This window comes from Galleria mellonella, unplaced genomic scaffold (genome assembly GCF_026898425.1).
Source record: "Galleria mellonella isolate WM207_F2 unplaced genomic scaffold, CSIRO_AGI_GalMel_v1 utg65, whole genome shotgun sequence".
NCBI lineage: Eukaryota > Metazoa > Arthropoda > Insecta > Lepidoptera > Pyralidae > Galleria > Galleria mellonella.
The window spans coordinates 13,405,364-13,418,592 of NW_026442138.1; the positions used below are offsets into that span (position 1 = coordinate 13,405,364).

Sequence of the window (13,229 nt, forward strand, 5' to 3'; positions counted from 1 at the left end):
TCAACTTAGAATGGCAAAAAAGCTGACGGCCCATCTGATGGAAAGTGGTAACCGATGCCTATAGACATGAGCAGTACCATGGACATAACAGAGTATACTGTTTCGCCCATGATACCCCCCATACGTGGCCATTCCTGAGGACTCAGTTGTTATTTCTCCGTACCCAGTAAATTCACGCCATATCCTTCGAACCGAAACACAGCCATGCAAACAACTGCTTTACGGTTGAAACACGAATAGGACAGAGGTATTCAAGCAATCGACTTTTGTACAAAGTCTCCCTCCTACTACTGGCCTTTTAAAAAGGAATTTTTATGATGTCCTATTAGTTCGTAAATACTGCTTCTAGAAATTGATTCCAAAGAGTTGTTGTGCGTGGAAGAAAGTGGCTTGAAAAACGGTGGAGGATTTTTAAGTATATATCGCTTACCCAATGTACACTTGGATTAACACTAATACGCACGTGATGAATATTTGTCTCCGAGCACCTTTCAATGGTACAGATGCGTAAATCACGAACACAAATACGACCTGTAAAAGTTCTATTGCTTCAAGGAATCACGACCCGAAACATGTTCTCGGAATTATCCATTTCACATCATTTCATATGCACTTATCGGTGCGGCCAGATCTAACACAGTTCATAACTCTATGCCCATCAGTTTAATTCAGTTCATTGAACATGTTATGTGGATATGAACATGATAACATGTGAGAAGGAGTTTTTTTTTAATAATATTTAGAAAGAAAATAATTGTAACCAAATAATTGTTAATTCTTAATTTATAATTGGCCGTGTGATCATGGCAAAGAATGGGCCACCTCTTCCTTTCCCGTGGGTGTCGTAAGAGACAACTCAGGAAAGCTGGATGTCCCTCTTAAAACATCTTTAAAACCTAATTGCGGTTGTCAATCCGCCTGCCAAGTGTGGCAACTACTGGCAATACCCCCCAAGGGGAGGGCTTATGTTCATTAGTGAACAGTTAAAGGCTAGTATGACGATGATACTATGGATTTTACAGTGATACTCATGATATTTCTCATGCATTATTACTGAGAAATATGATGTTACCTTAATATGTTCAGACTAAAAATTGTTTAATAGTGTAATAAAAAAAAAAAAAAGAAAAAGAAAGTAGTCGAAACATTTGCGATATAGTGTTCATTAGGTGCCACAAATTCATCAGATGTGTGAACATGTTTAGCTAGACCCGTCGTGTTGGTAGATAGAGGATCTAATTCCATTGTAATAGAGGAAATAGTTCTTGGAACTATTTCGGTCCGGAACTCTACATGACTATTCGTTCTAGAGTAAATATGATAACGTGTTTTCCGCCCGTCTAATTTCTCCGAAGGCACACTATTCCCTTGCATCATTGAATAGCAATCCATGTAAACCTTTTAGCGGATAATCTATTAAGTGTCCTCTGGAGGCTTGGTTTTATTTGTGTCCTGTTCAAACACCGTTATAGACTGTATCGGGTTGCGTTTATAGCTCTTACAGTGTTTCACTGTTGTCCACCTGATACTGTTTTATCCAATAAGCTTCGTAATGAAATTTCAAAGAGAGAGTTTCACAATTTATCTGAAGATAATAGATATTTGAATAACTTTTTTACCAGAGGGAGACTTTGTACAAAAGTCGATTGCTTGGGTACCTCTGTCCCATTCGTGTTTCAACCGTGAAGCAGTTGTGTTTGCATGGCTGTGTTTCGGTTTGAAGGGTGGGATATGGCGTGAATTTACTGGGTACAGAGGAATGACACCTGAGTCCTCAGGAATGGCAATGCATGGGGGTATCATGGGCGAAACAGTATACTCTGTTATGTCCATGGTACTGCTCATATCTATAGGCGACGGTTACCACTTTCCATCAGGTGGACCGTCAGCTTGTTTGCCATTCTAAGTTGTATAAAAAAAAAAAAAAAAAAAAAAAAAAAAAAAAAAAAAAAAAATCTTAATGGTATTTTTTTTAACAGAGATTTTATCAAAATTATAATGTTGTTTATATTTTATTTTTTAGTTCCGCAGGTTTTTATGTTATATTTATTAAATGACTTCTAAATGTAAGAATCTTAAACGTCTTAGTTTTTTTAAATCGTTTTTTCCCATGACTTCTTCCTAGGTACATAAATTTTAATAATTAGCACATAGTTAGGTTATATCCTGTGTACTAAATTTCATTGAAAATCGTTTAGTAGTTTTTGCGTAAAAGAGAAACAGACATCCATCTGTCCTTATTTTATAATATTCTTCTTTATTATCATTTCAGCCATTAACTGTCCACTGCTGGACATAAGTCTTCCCCATAAAGGGAGTTTTGCCTTTAGTTGCTATGCTTGGCAGGAGGGTTGGCAACCGCAGTTAGGCCCTTGGGGATGTTTTAAGAGGGACGCTGCTGCTCATCCTTCGACCTTAAACTTTCTTAGTAGCTTCTTACGATATCAACAAGAAAGTAAGCGGTAGCCCATTCCATGCCGGGACCTACACGGTGATTTTATAATATTAGTAGATTTATATTTTCTCAAAGAGGGTTGATTTCTCAAAGAGGGTTGACGTCAGCCAGACGATCGGTCGTAAAACTAATAGCCAAATCTTTCATCAAAATCATATAAAGCTGACCTCCAAATAATAATTAGGATTAGGGTATGAAGATGATGATGATAACGATAAGATGATTAGATTGCTGAAATATACTCTAGTTGTCTTTTACATCTTTTTATTATTTTTGAGATGACGAAGTCTCCAATTTTCCTTTTATGATTTACGAATAACTTGTAGATATACAATCCAGTGTTTATAAATAAAATATTGTAAATCTGATTAATTTATAAAATATCTTGGCAGTGTACCTGTGACTTTTATTTGATGTAAAATAAGAAATTGAGATTACTTTTAAACATTAATTTTGTTGTTATTAATATTGTTGTTTATTTTTTTTTTTGCAAAGCGAAATGTAATTAAATTTTGACATTTATAATATTAGTTAATTAAATACCTATATAGAATGTTATGCAACATGGAGAGTTGTGATTTAATTTAATTACATTTATTAATTGTTCACAATATATCTTTTCAGATCTTACCAAAATGGGAAGCAGTGAAATCTGGCACAATCTCCTTCAAGTTTCGTACCAACGAGCCGAATGGACTGATTCTTTTCAACATGGGCGCCAAACCACCAAGGGTAGGTTGCACGGTAAGGGGTGGAGCTTTTGGGGTGGAAAGATGCCACATATGAGATAAAATTATCATCATTATTAATACATCATTACGATCATTAAAGTCTAAGTCATCTAATGATTCTTCTACATTATCATTCTATCATTCGAGGGGATCGAATTCAGTTTCAGAATTGGTTGAGTCTATTCTACTTAGTATGTTATATAATTTATATAATTTATATAATTTCAACCTTTATTATATACTGCAATGTAAGATTTTGAAGATATAAATTATTATTATTTAATATGCGTTAAATTAATAATTAATTTGTTATGGTTATATATGAGTAAGCCAAGTAAACAAGTATAATTTTTAATATTCTTAATTAATTATATATTTAATTATATATTATTAAAAGAAGTATAATTTTTACTTTTAAATTTTACTTTTGTTTATTTTAAATTCATTTACAATGAAGTAAACCATTCAACATATTTTTCATAGTTTAATTTTTATTATTTTACATATATAAAAGAAGTGGAAATATTAAACAGTAAGTCATTTGGAAGATTTATCGTATAAAAGTCATACAAAGTCCCGATATTTTTTATACAAACAATTTATAAATTACAAATTAACTTTGTTTTGTTTGTTTCCGATTATGTAAATAGGCTCAATCAATCATGACTTCTGAGTATTGAATTACAACCGTCGGTGTATCGCTTAATCTAGTCGAGACGTATTTATAAATTTGGGAAAAGTATTTTTTTTATATAAATTACGACCAGTTTCAGCTTTTTACTGATATATAAGTATAATTAAAAAATAAATAAAAATAATTTATAGCCTATTTTATTCGCTGATATTGTAGCTTTTCACAAGTGAAAGAATTTTTAAAATTACCGTAGTATTTTTTGAGTTTATCCTTTAGGTACAAACAAAAATTTTTTTTCTTAGTTTAGATTGGAGGCAAAGTTTAAACAAATTGGGAATTTATTAAGAAAATGATCAAAAGTCATAATTGTTACTTTCAATTTGGTTATTAAAATTATAATATAGAATATAAATTTTACAAAATAAATATTTCGAATGAATTTTATAAATAAATTTCTAATAAATTTCGATCTCATCTAATGTTCCCATACGAATTTAAAAAATGCTTTTTTTTTAGTTAATTTGTAATTTGAGTTATTCATTTGACTGTATAATAAATGGAAGGTATTTGTGATTTTTATAGTTAATGATGTTTAGGGGGGATCGCGTGAAGGTCGGTCTTATAAGATATATTACTAGCAACAGGACCGTTAAAATTCCTTTCAGAATTGATTTTTAATTGAATAATATCATCGCTGAGTTTCACTTTAGTATATTTCCTTTTTTCGTTATAAGCTATAATTATCCCCGAATCTATTAATTCCTCTCTAATTACTTTATAATGAAAAAGAATATTAATGTCGAAGAAATTAAATTCGAATCCCCTTTTCGTATCAATGGATAAACAGCTTTAATATTCAATATCGAACTTAATTAATTCACCTTCCTATTAATTTGTGGACTCGAAATATTACAATTGTAGATATTTCATTTCGATGTTATCCATTGAAAAGTGCATGGTAGGCGGAAAAATGGAGGCGTTAAATGAAACTACACTAAGGGAATTTGTGTATGGTACCTTATAAAGTTTCACCCACTTGAAATTTGTGTATTTATGTTTGTATTTATGTGCACAGTAGAGTTCAGCACATACCTATTGTGGCGAGGAGGTGTTGAGTAGCATAGCACTATGTTTCTGGATTGTTCCGCATTTGTTCTATGACGTTTCGTCTCCAGGGGAACAAAATTGTATTTATTTAAAGCGAACATATAGCTTTAAAAATATATAAGACAATTCCAAATTTAATAATATATCAACCAGTAAAAGTTGGACATAATAATGGAACACACCCAAAAAGAAATACAATTATTGAATTTTCAAGCATCAAAGCAAACTTATAAAATTCCGACAAAACCAAATCATAATGAAATTGATTATTGTTTTTTGACAGATAAAACGAACCGTGATTGCAATTAAATGAGTCAATATGGCAACATCCTCAGGAATGGCAACGCATGGGGGGTATCATGGGCGAAACAGTATACTCTGTTATGTCCATGGTACTGCTCAGGTCTATAGGCGACGGTTACCACTTTCCATCAGGTGGACCGTCAGCTTGTTTGCTATTCTAAGTTGCATAAAAAAATATAAAAATTATGATTGCTATATGTATTATAGGCTATGACTAAGAAATAATATTAAAAATATTTCTTTATTCGTCCCATAAATATATTTTTAACTTATCTAAATATATTATTTTAGTGAAAATATGAAATATATTCAAAAAAATTATTTTAAACATCGATCTTTAATATTAACTAGATACATAACGCCTCACGATACAAACTTAAGTGTAGTATGGTCAAAGTCTGACTACACTGCTATTAGAAATATGATCGAAATAAATAAAAAAAATTATTGTAATTTACATTTTATTTAGAATAGTAAAGTGCAGTTTTAAATTGAAATTTTTTAATTTATTTATTTATACAGTACAATATTACTAATACAGAATACCAAGTATTACTTATAAATTAGATTTCTCTTTATAAATTAGATTCGATTGTATGTATAAGTGGGGCGATATTCGCTCAGCCGTTTTTGAAACAGTTTATCTATAGTATTAACGATCGAATAATCTAAGACAATATGTAGGTGTAAACAGTTATTTTTTATTGTATTATATGTTCAATTTTCACTAGGTATTATTGAGATTTATCTTTAGCTGTACGGTTTTTATCTTTGAATTATCATTCTATAGTATAATTCACTTTTTATTATAACACTTACAGACGTCTATTAAATATATATATGTATATATATATATATATATATATATATATATGTGTGTGTGTGTGTATATATATATATATGTGTATATATATATATATATATATATATATATATATATATAATCGTAAAAATGGTCGCTGTCTGTATATGAAAAATATATAAGAAAAATTATTATTATAGGAAGGCAACTTTATGAACGCAACAGAACCCAGAACAATGATTTTTAGAATTTGTGTCTGTTTGTCTCCACGTAATCAGTAACATTTAGTAACGTATATATATAATACGTTACTAGATGAGTACGTAGTAAAATTATTAGGTAGTAATGAGTGGGATGAGACGTTGTGGGATGTATGTGGAACAATCTTAATTTGTTTAATTGTGTACGGCAAAGTGACACCCACACACGTATTTTGTGATCAATTAGCGGCAAATGTTTTGCGTCAAAGTACATAAGTAGGCTTTATATACCTACACAAATTCGCACCATTGTATTCCTGCTTTCATATAATATTAGCTGCTACTTTTTTTTTAAAAGTAACTGTAGTAGTAGTTTAAAAATATAGATAAATAATTAATGATGCAATATTTTTTTTAAGAATTATGGTTTATTTTTAAATATATTGATGTAAATAAATAATGGGAATTCAAGTTAAAATTAACGAAATGTTCAAATAATTTATTTTTTTATGATACCTAAAATGGTATACAAACAGAGGGCCTAATTAATCGATGGTCACCGTAGACATGAATAGCACCTTGGATAACACCGGATATACTGTGACGTCCAATAGTAAGTTTATTGAATTCCCGTTATCTAGTTATGTCGATGTAATAGGTAATTTATATTTTCACGTTGTTTATGTTTTTGTGTTCTAAATTACGTTAGTGCTTGTCAATTTAAAAATAGAACTCAATCGATATTGGCTGTTTAATTCTAACTAGCTATGTATGTACGTAATTGTGTATAATACGTATGTACATAGCTAGTGCATACATAGCTAGCATAATAAAATGTATATACGTAATTCTGTATTTAAATTAAGTATTTAAAAAGTTATATCCTTCAAAAGTGTGTTAAAAAGGGGTATTTTTAGGGTCGGCAATGCGCGCGTAATACCCTTATTATTGCAGGCGTTTATAGGCTACGGTAACCGCTTACTATCAGGTGGGCCGTATGTTTGTTTGCCACCTTTGTGGTATAAAAAAATATAAGAATAACTTTTTTCTTTAACGAAATTTGTTTATGGTACAATATAGCTATGACCTCACACAAGGAAAAGCCTGTCTCGTGGTAAGACTCGAGTCGTGTTGTAAGTGGCGACTTAGAGAGCCGAGGTGTAGACAACAGCGTCTCTCTTAAAATATCTGTAAAACCTACAGTTGCCAATCCGCCTGCCAAGCGTGGCAATTACTGGTAAAACCCCCCAAGGGAGAGGCTTATATTTAGCAGTGGATAGAAAAACTGATATGATGTTGATTTATAATAATGAAACAATTTACATACAAAAAAAACGAACACCGTTTAATTGTAATTTCTTTTTCATGTAATTTTTTTTTATACAACTTAGAATGGCAAACAAGCTGACGGCCCACCTGATAGAAAGTGGTAACCGTCGCCTATAGACATGAGCAGTAACATGGACATAACAGAGTATACTGTTTCGCCCATGATACCCCCCATGCGTTGCCATTCCTGAGGACTCAGGTGTTATTCCTCTGTACCCTGTAAATTCACGCCATATCCCACCCTTCAAACCGAAACACAGCCATGCAAACACAACTGCTTCACGGTTGAAACACGAATGGGACAGAGGTACCTAAGCAATCGACTTTTGTACAAAGTCTCCCTCTGGTAGAATTTTATATATATGCACATAATACATAAATGTACATATATTTATGAAGGTAGAAGAATGTTGAAGTATGTTTATGATGCTTTCCTATGCTATGCTATCAAGTTTGATATAAAAATATTCAGCCAATACCGATGTAGTTACAGTATAATATATTATTGTACGAATAGATAATATATTTATTGTTTTTTTTTTTGTTTTATTCTTTATTTTACGAGCATGTCAGTGAGTTTGAAATAAGGCATATGATTTCGCTATTAGTTACATTTGGTTTGTTCCGAGTTAGTAAAATTAATGGCGGGAATAATTATACCGGTTTGATCCAGTTTGTTCTAAAATTGAGTACTAAAGTTATTACTAAGTAATTTGAAAGGATTTTTCTCAAACATGCTTTGAAATGTGGACATTATTTTGACAATCTTCTTCGAGATAAATCAAAATTGCCGTACTGGCCAGATACATGCGGGCAGCGGCCAGCAAAAGTTGTATGAAAATATATATCTGTCGTGTTTTACGGCCAGATAAATTACTATGTAAACTCATATCTGTCCTGTAATTTAAAAATGGAATAACCTTTTACTTCGAAACATGGCTACCAAGGAGGTAACTAATAAAAGGTTTTATTTAAATTTCAAACTGGCTTGCAAATAGAAAGCTGTTTATTGAAAATAAAAACAAAAGAACATTATGGCGCGTGAAAAAATATTATTGTTCGTTATTCGTCATTGAACTTAAAAAGTAAAATTGTGTTTTTGATTTCCGCGCATTGTTTGAGAAAAGTACTAAACAAGCCTTTGTCACAACTAGGCATTGATGGACTCACGTATGTGTGCCTCGGATACGCCTCGGCCCACATTTTCATGTTCGTCCATCAATGCCTCAATTGCTGGCCGCTGCAGTAATGTACTATTTTTCCCGAGAACTGTGGAATAAACTCTCTGTCGAGGTTTTCCTAGCAACTACAGTATGGGGTTTATCAAAAAGGGTATTTGAAGGTATCTTCAGGGTCGGCAACGTGCACGTGACACCCCTAGTATTGTAGGCTTTTTTTTGATGGATGATAATGGAATGGTAACCCCGCCTGCACTAACGGTATACGCTGGTGGGGCACCAGGGATGGATGATAGATGAGGTTAAAAAAGGCAGGTAAGTTAGCCCGTCGTGATGAATACACCTGGAATTCAGCACAATGGTTTCCAGGGGGGACCACGTTGAGGTCGACCTAGTTATATTACTAGCAATAGAGCCCTTAGCCTCCATTATTAACAATCTCTCCCTCCCGCCTAACTGAGGTTTTTTTCTTATGGGTGAAGATGGAATGGTAACCCCGCCTACGCTATCGGTATACGCTGGCGGAGCACCAGTGAAAAGTGACAGGTGAGGATGAAGGCAGGTCAGTTGGCCCATAGTGACCAATTGAACAAGAGTTAACCGCTATGGTTTCCAGGGGGAACCGCGTGGAGCTCGATCTGACAGGGTGGAACAATCCCTTTCCCCCTAACCGAGGTTGCGAATCTGCCAAGCGTGGCAACTACTGGCAAAACTCCCTAACTAACGGCTAATATAGTAATAATTGTTATTATTGGGCTAATTATTCATTATTGTTATTTTCTATTACAAATGGACTGGTCTAATTAAGTAACTTAAAAATCCTACAATGTTTTAATTCTTAAGCCAATTAGTTGCTTATTTTTTATTCTTTGTCTATTAATTAGCCGGTTTTAACTGGTATATTTGTTCTGGCCTTAATCCTATTTAGAGTACGGAGTATAATTGGTAAATAATTGTTATATTTTTGATTTTATTTTTCATTAATTATGCATTATAGATATTCACCACAAATTTTATTGTTAGTTTGTATTACTAATTAATTTAATTAGATATGTAATATAATATATTTGCATGTTTATATTTTTAATTTTATATTACATTTGATTATAAATTGCCATATAATATTCGTATTATAATTATGTGTAAAATAATTAAATTTCATTATTGAATAAATAAACAAATAAATTATAAATAATTTCAGATGAACTCGGTTATCTGTTAGAATATATTATTAACTAGTTGTAACACGCGGCTACGTTCGTGATCGTATCGTGACGTTGAATAAACAATCAGAGGGAGACTTTGGACAAAAGTCGATTGCTTGAGTACCTCTGTCCCATTCGTGTTTCAACCGTGAAGCAGTTGTGTTTGCATGGCTGTGTTTCGGTTTGAAGGGTGGGATATTTAAATCGAAACACAGCCATGCAAACACAACTGCTTCACGGTCACGGTAGAAACACGAATGTGACAGAGGTACCCAAGCAATCGATGTTTGTACAAAGTCTCCCTCTGGTGACTACTACTAGTGTAAATAAGTAGTTTTTCAAAGAAATACAGATAAAAAATGACAAAAAATGTTGAGTCTCAAATATTGACAGTTGGTCGTGCCGTTGTAATGCTTACAAACATATTTAAAGTATCAATTATTCAGAATTAGGATAGATTACATTTGCAGGGTACAGAGGAATAACACCCGAGTCCTCAGGAATGGCAACGTATCAGGGAGGTATCATGGGCGAAACAGTATACTCTGTTATGTCCATGGTACTGCTCATGTCTATAGGCGATGGTTACCACTTTCCATCAGGTGGGCCGTCAGCTTGTTTGTCATTCTAAGTTGCAAAAAAAAATAATAAGAATAGTAAATGTAATACTTTTTATTAAAAACAATCTTCTTTGTCAAATTCCAAATATATTTGTAAAATGCACAGAAATCAGTCTGTTAGTTTGAGATAGTATTAAATATTTAATAAATTTCTTAAAAAATACGTTTTGCATTCATAATTTTATCAGATTTTACATAAAATGTGTAATGTGAAGTTGGACGATTATCAGTAGCTGAACTTCATATCACTGAAAACGCCATCTATTGAAAGTAATATGTATTAGTGATTCTTCTAAAAAAATTGTCTATTTTGAATTTTTGGATGTTTCAATTGAATTTTAAGGAGTTTCTAAATTTAAAGCATCCCTAGTACGAATAAAACCAAAATAAATATTTTTTTATACAACTTAGAATGGTAAACAAGCAAACAGCCCACCTGATGGAAAGTTGTAACCGTCGCTTATAGACATGAGACATACCTATTATATCGGCTAAGTCAAGTTTTTGAGTTTTAGCAAGACTAACAAACAACGATTGATAATAGTCAATTAAATTAGTTATTTTTTATAATAAAATATTTTTATAATAATTTAATTAGAATAATATGAATAGTAGATAGAAAAAAAATATTGAATTTATAAGTTATTCTCATTGGATTCCAGGCGGATCTGTTTGCAGTTGAGATGTTGAATGGTTACATATACGTGCATGTCGACCTTGGCTCTGGCGGAGTCAGGGTTAGGGCATCTAGAAGACGAGTGGACGACTCCCATTGGCACGAGTTTATGATGAGAAGAAGCGGCAGAGACGGAAGGGTCACTGTAGATGGCGCTAATGCTGAATTTAAAACGCCTGGTAAGTTTTAAGTGTTTAATGAGATTGGTTATTTGATTAAAATAGTTTTGTTTAATACTGCTATTTTTTTAATGGATGATAATGGAATGGTAACCCCACCCGCGCTATTGGTATACACTGGCGGGGCACCAGTGAAAGATGATAGGTGAGGATGAAGTAGGTCAATTAGCCCATTGTGACGAATTCAACAAGAATTGTTCACAATGGTTTCCAGGGGGAACCACATGGAGGTTGACCTAATAAGGCATATTGCTAGCAATGGGGATGTCAAACTCCATTGCTAACAATCCCTTTCCCCCCAGTAGATATGTGTTTGACCGTCAACACTCGAAGATCGGTCACCACTATTACTACCAAAAGTTTCACAACAAGATGGATGAATCATTGATGGCTAATATGAGAGATAATTATCAATCTCCGACTGGCATTTTGTATACGCATGTTTTGCGACACGTGTTTTCTCTAAATGAGGTATCTTCAGGCAAATTTATCAGAGGGAGACTTTGTACAAAAGTCGATTGCTTCGGTACCTCTGTCCCATTCGTGTTTCTACCGTGAAGCAGTTGTGTTTGCATTGCTGTGTTTCGGTTTGAAAGGTGGGATATGGTGTGAATTTACTGGGTACAGAAGAACATCTGAGTCCTTAGGTAAGTCATGGCAACGCATGGCGGGTATCATGGGTGAAACAGTATACACCTATCCCCCGATTTACACGGTACTTGTTTTACACGTTTTCACTTTTACACGGTTTTCCAAATAAGTTTTTTTTTTGTTTTTATCGCACTCTACTAAATGCTACTGTGTTTGAACACGTGCGCTGTGTACACATCTCACGGAAAATCCCGAGCTTATGTGCTGACTTGCTGCACATGCACACTGTGTCTGTATTTCTTCGCATAAAATTAAAGTTTTATCTACGGAAAATTGTATTTGAGTGAAAGTTTCACAGTGTCAGAAAGATTTAATTTTTCAGTTTAATGTATTGTAATTAAATAAAAAAACAGTGTTTACGTAATATATTACATATTTTAACCTGTCAATGCATTTTATTTTTATTTCTGTGTACACCTAAAAATATTGAAAAAAATCACAACTGTTAAATAGCAAAATTATGCATTTTCTGCAAGCTTTTCGATTTACACGGTTTTGACTTGAAAATTTTTAATTTTCGATTTACACGTTTTTCTCAGGAACGTATCTACCGTGTAAATCGGGGGATAGGTGTACTCTGTTATGTCCTTGGTACTGTTTATGTCTATAGGCGACGGTTATCACTTTACATCAGGTGGGTCGTCAGCTTGTTTGTCATTCTAAGTTGTATAAAAAAAATAGATCTACTTGTATTAGACTAATGTTAAGCTACATATGCACTTTCTCAAGGTAACACCTAGTTTAGTAAAATATGTTAAATGAAAAATATCACCAAATGTCGTGTATGTTGTGATGGTCCCCCCCTTTTGCACCCCTTATAATAATAACCCTCTAAACTAACCTACACATGGAAAACCTACAAAGCCTAAGAAAAGCCTACGAAGGCTTAACCTAATGAAATCTATGAAAATCTAATGAAAACTTACCCTAAAGAATGGCCTAACACCCTCAATATAACCCCATACCTATATTGCCTTATACACCCCAAACACCCTATGAATCATATAAACCCTTACAATAAACACTTAATATTGAACAGATCTTATAGTAGAACACTTGATCATCTCGCCAAATAAATAAATGTGTGATCGTCTAGTAATGTAGGACCCGTTGTGTGTGTAATAACCAAAAGGTTCTTTAATTGGTATATGATAGGAGT

At 33.0% G+C, this 13,229-nt stretch overlaps 1 protein-coding gene across 5 annotated transcripts in view; it reads left to right on the forward strand.

Annotated features, from left to right (window-relative positions):
- LOC113510250 (neurexin-1) overlaps positions 1–13,229 on the forward strand; it is a 261,039-nt gene that overhangs the window by 225,027 nt on the left and 22,783 nt on the right. For 3 of the 5 annotated variants that reach the window (XM_052900440.1, XM_052900439.1, XM_052900441.1), the window contains exons 11-12: positions 3,080–3,199; positions 11,227–11,419. In XM_052900440.1, coding sequence (XP_052756400.1) covers positions 3,080–3,199; positions 11,227–11,419 — 313 coding nt within the window. The remainder of the gene's footprint in view (positions 1–3,079; positions 3,200–11,226; positions 11,420–13,229) is intronic. The other 2 variants (XM_052900442.1, XM_052900443.1) reach the window with 1 other exon arrangement.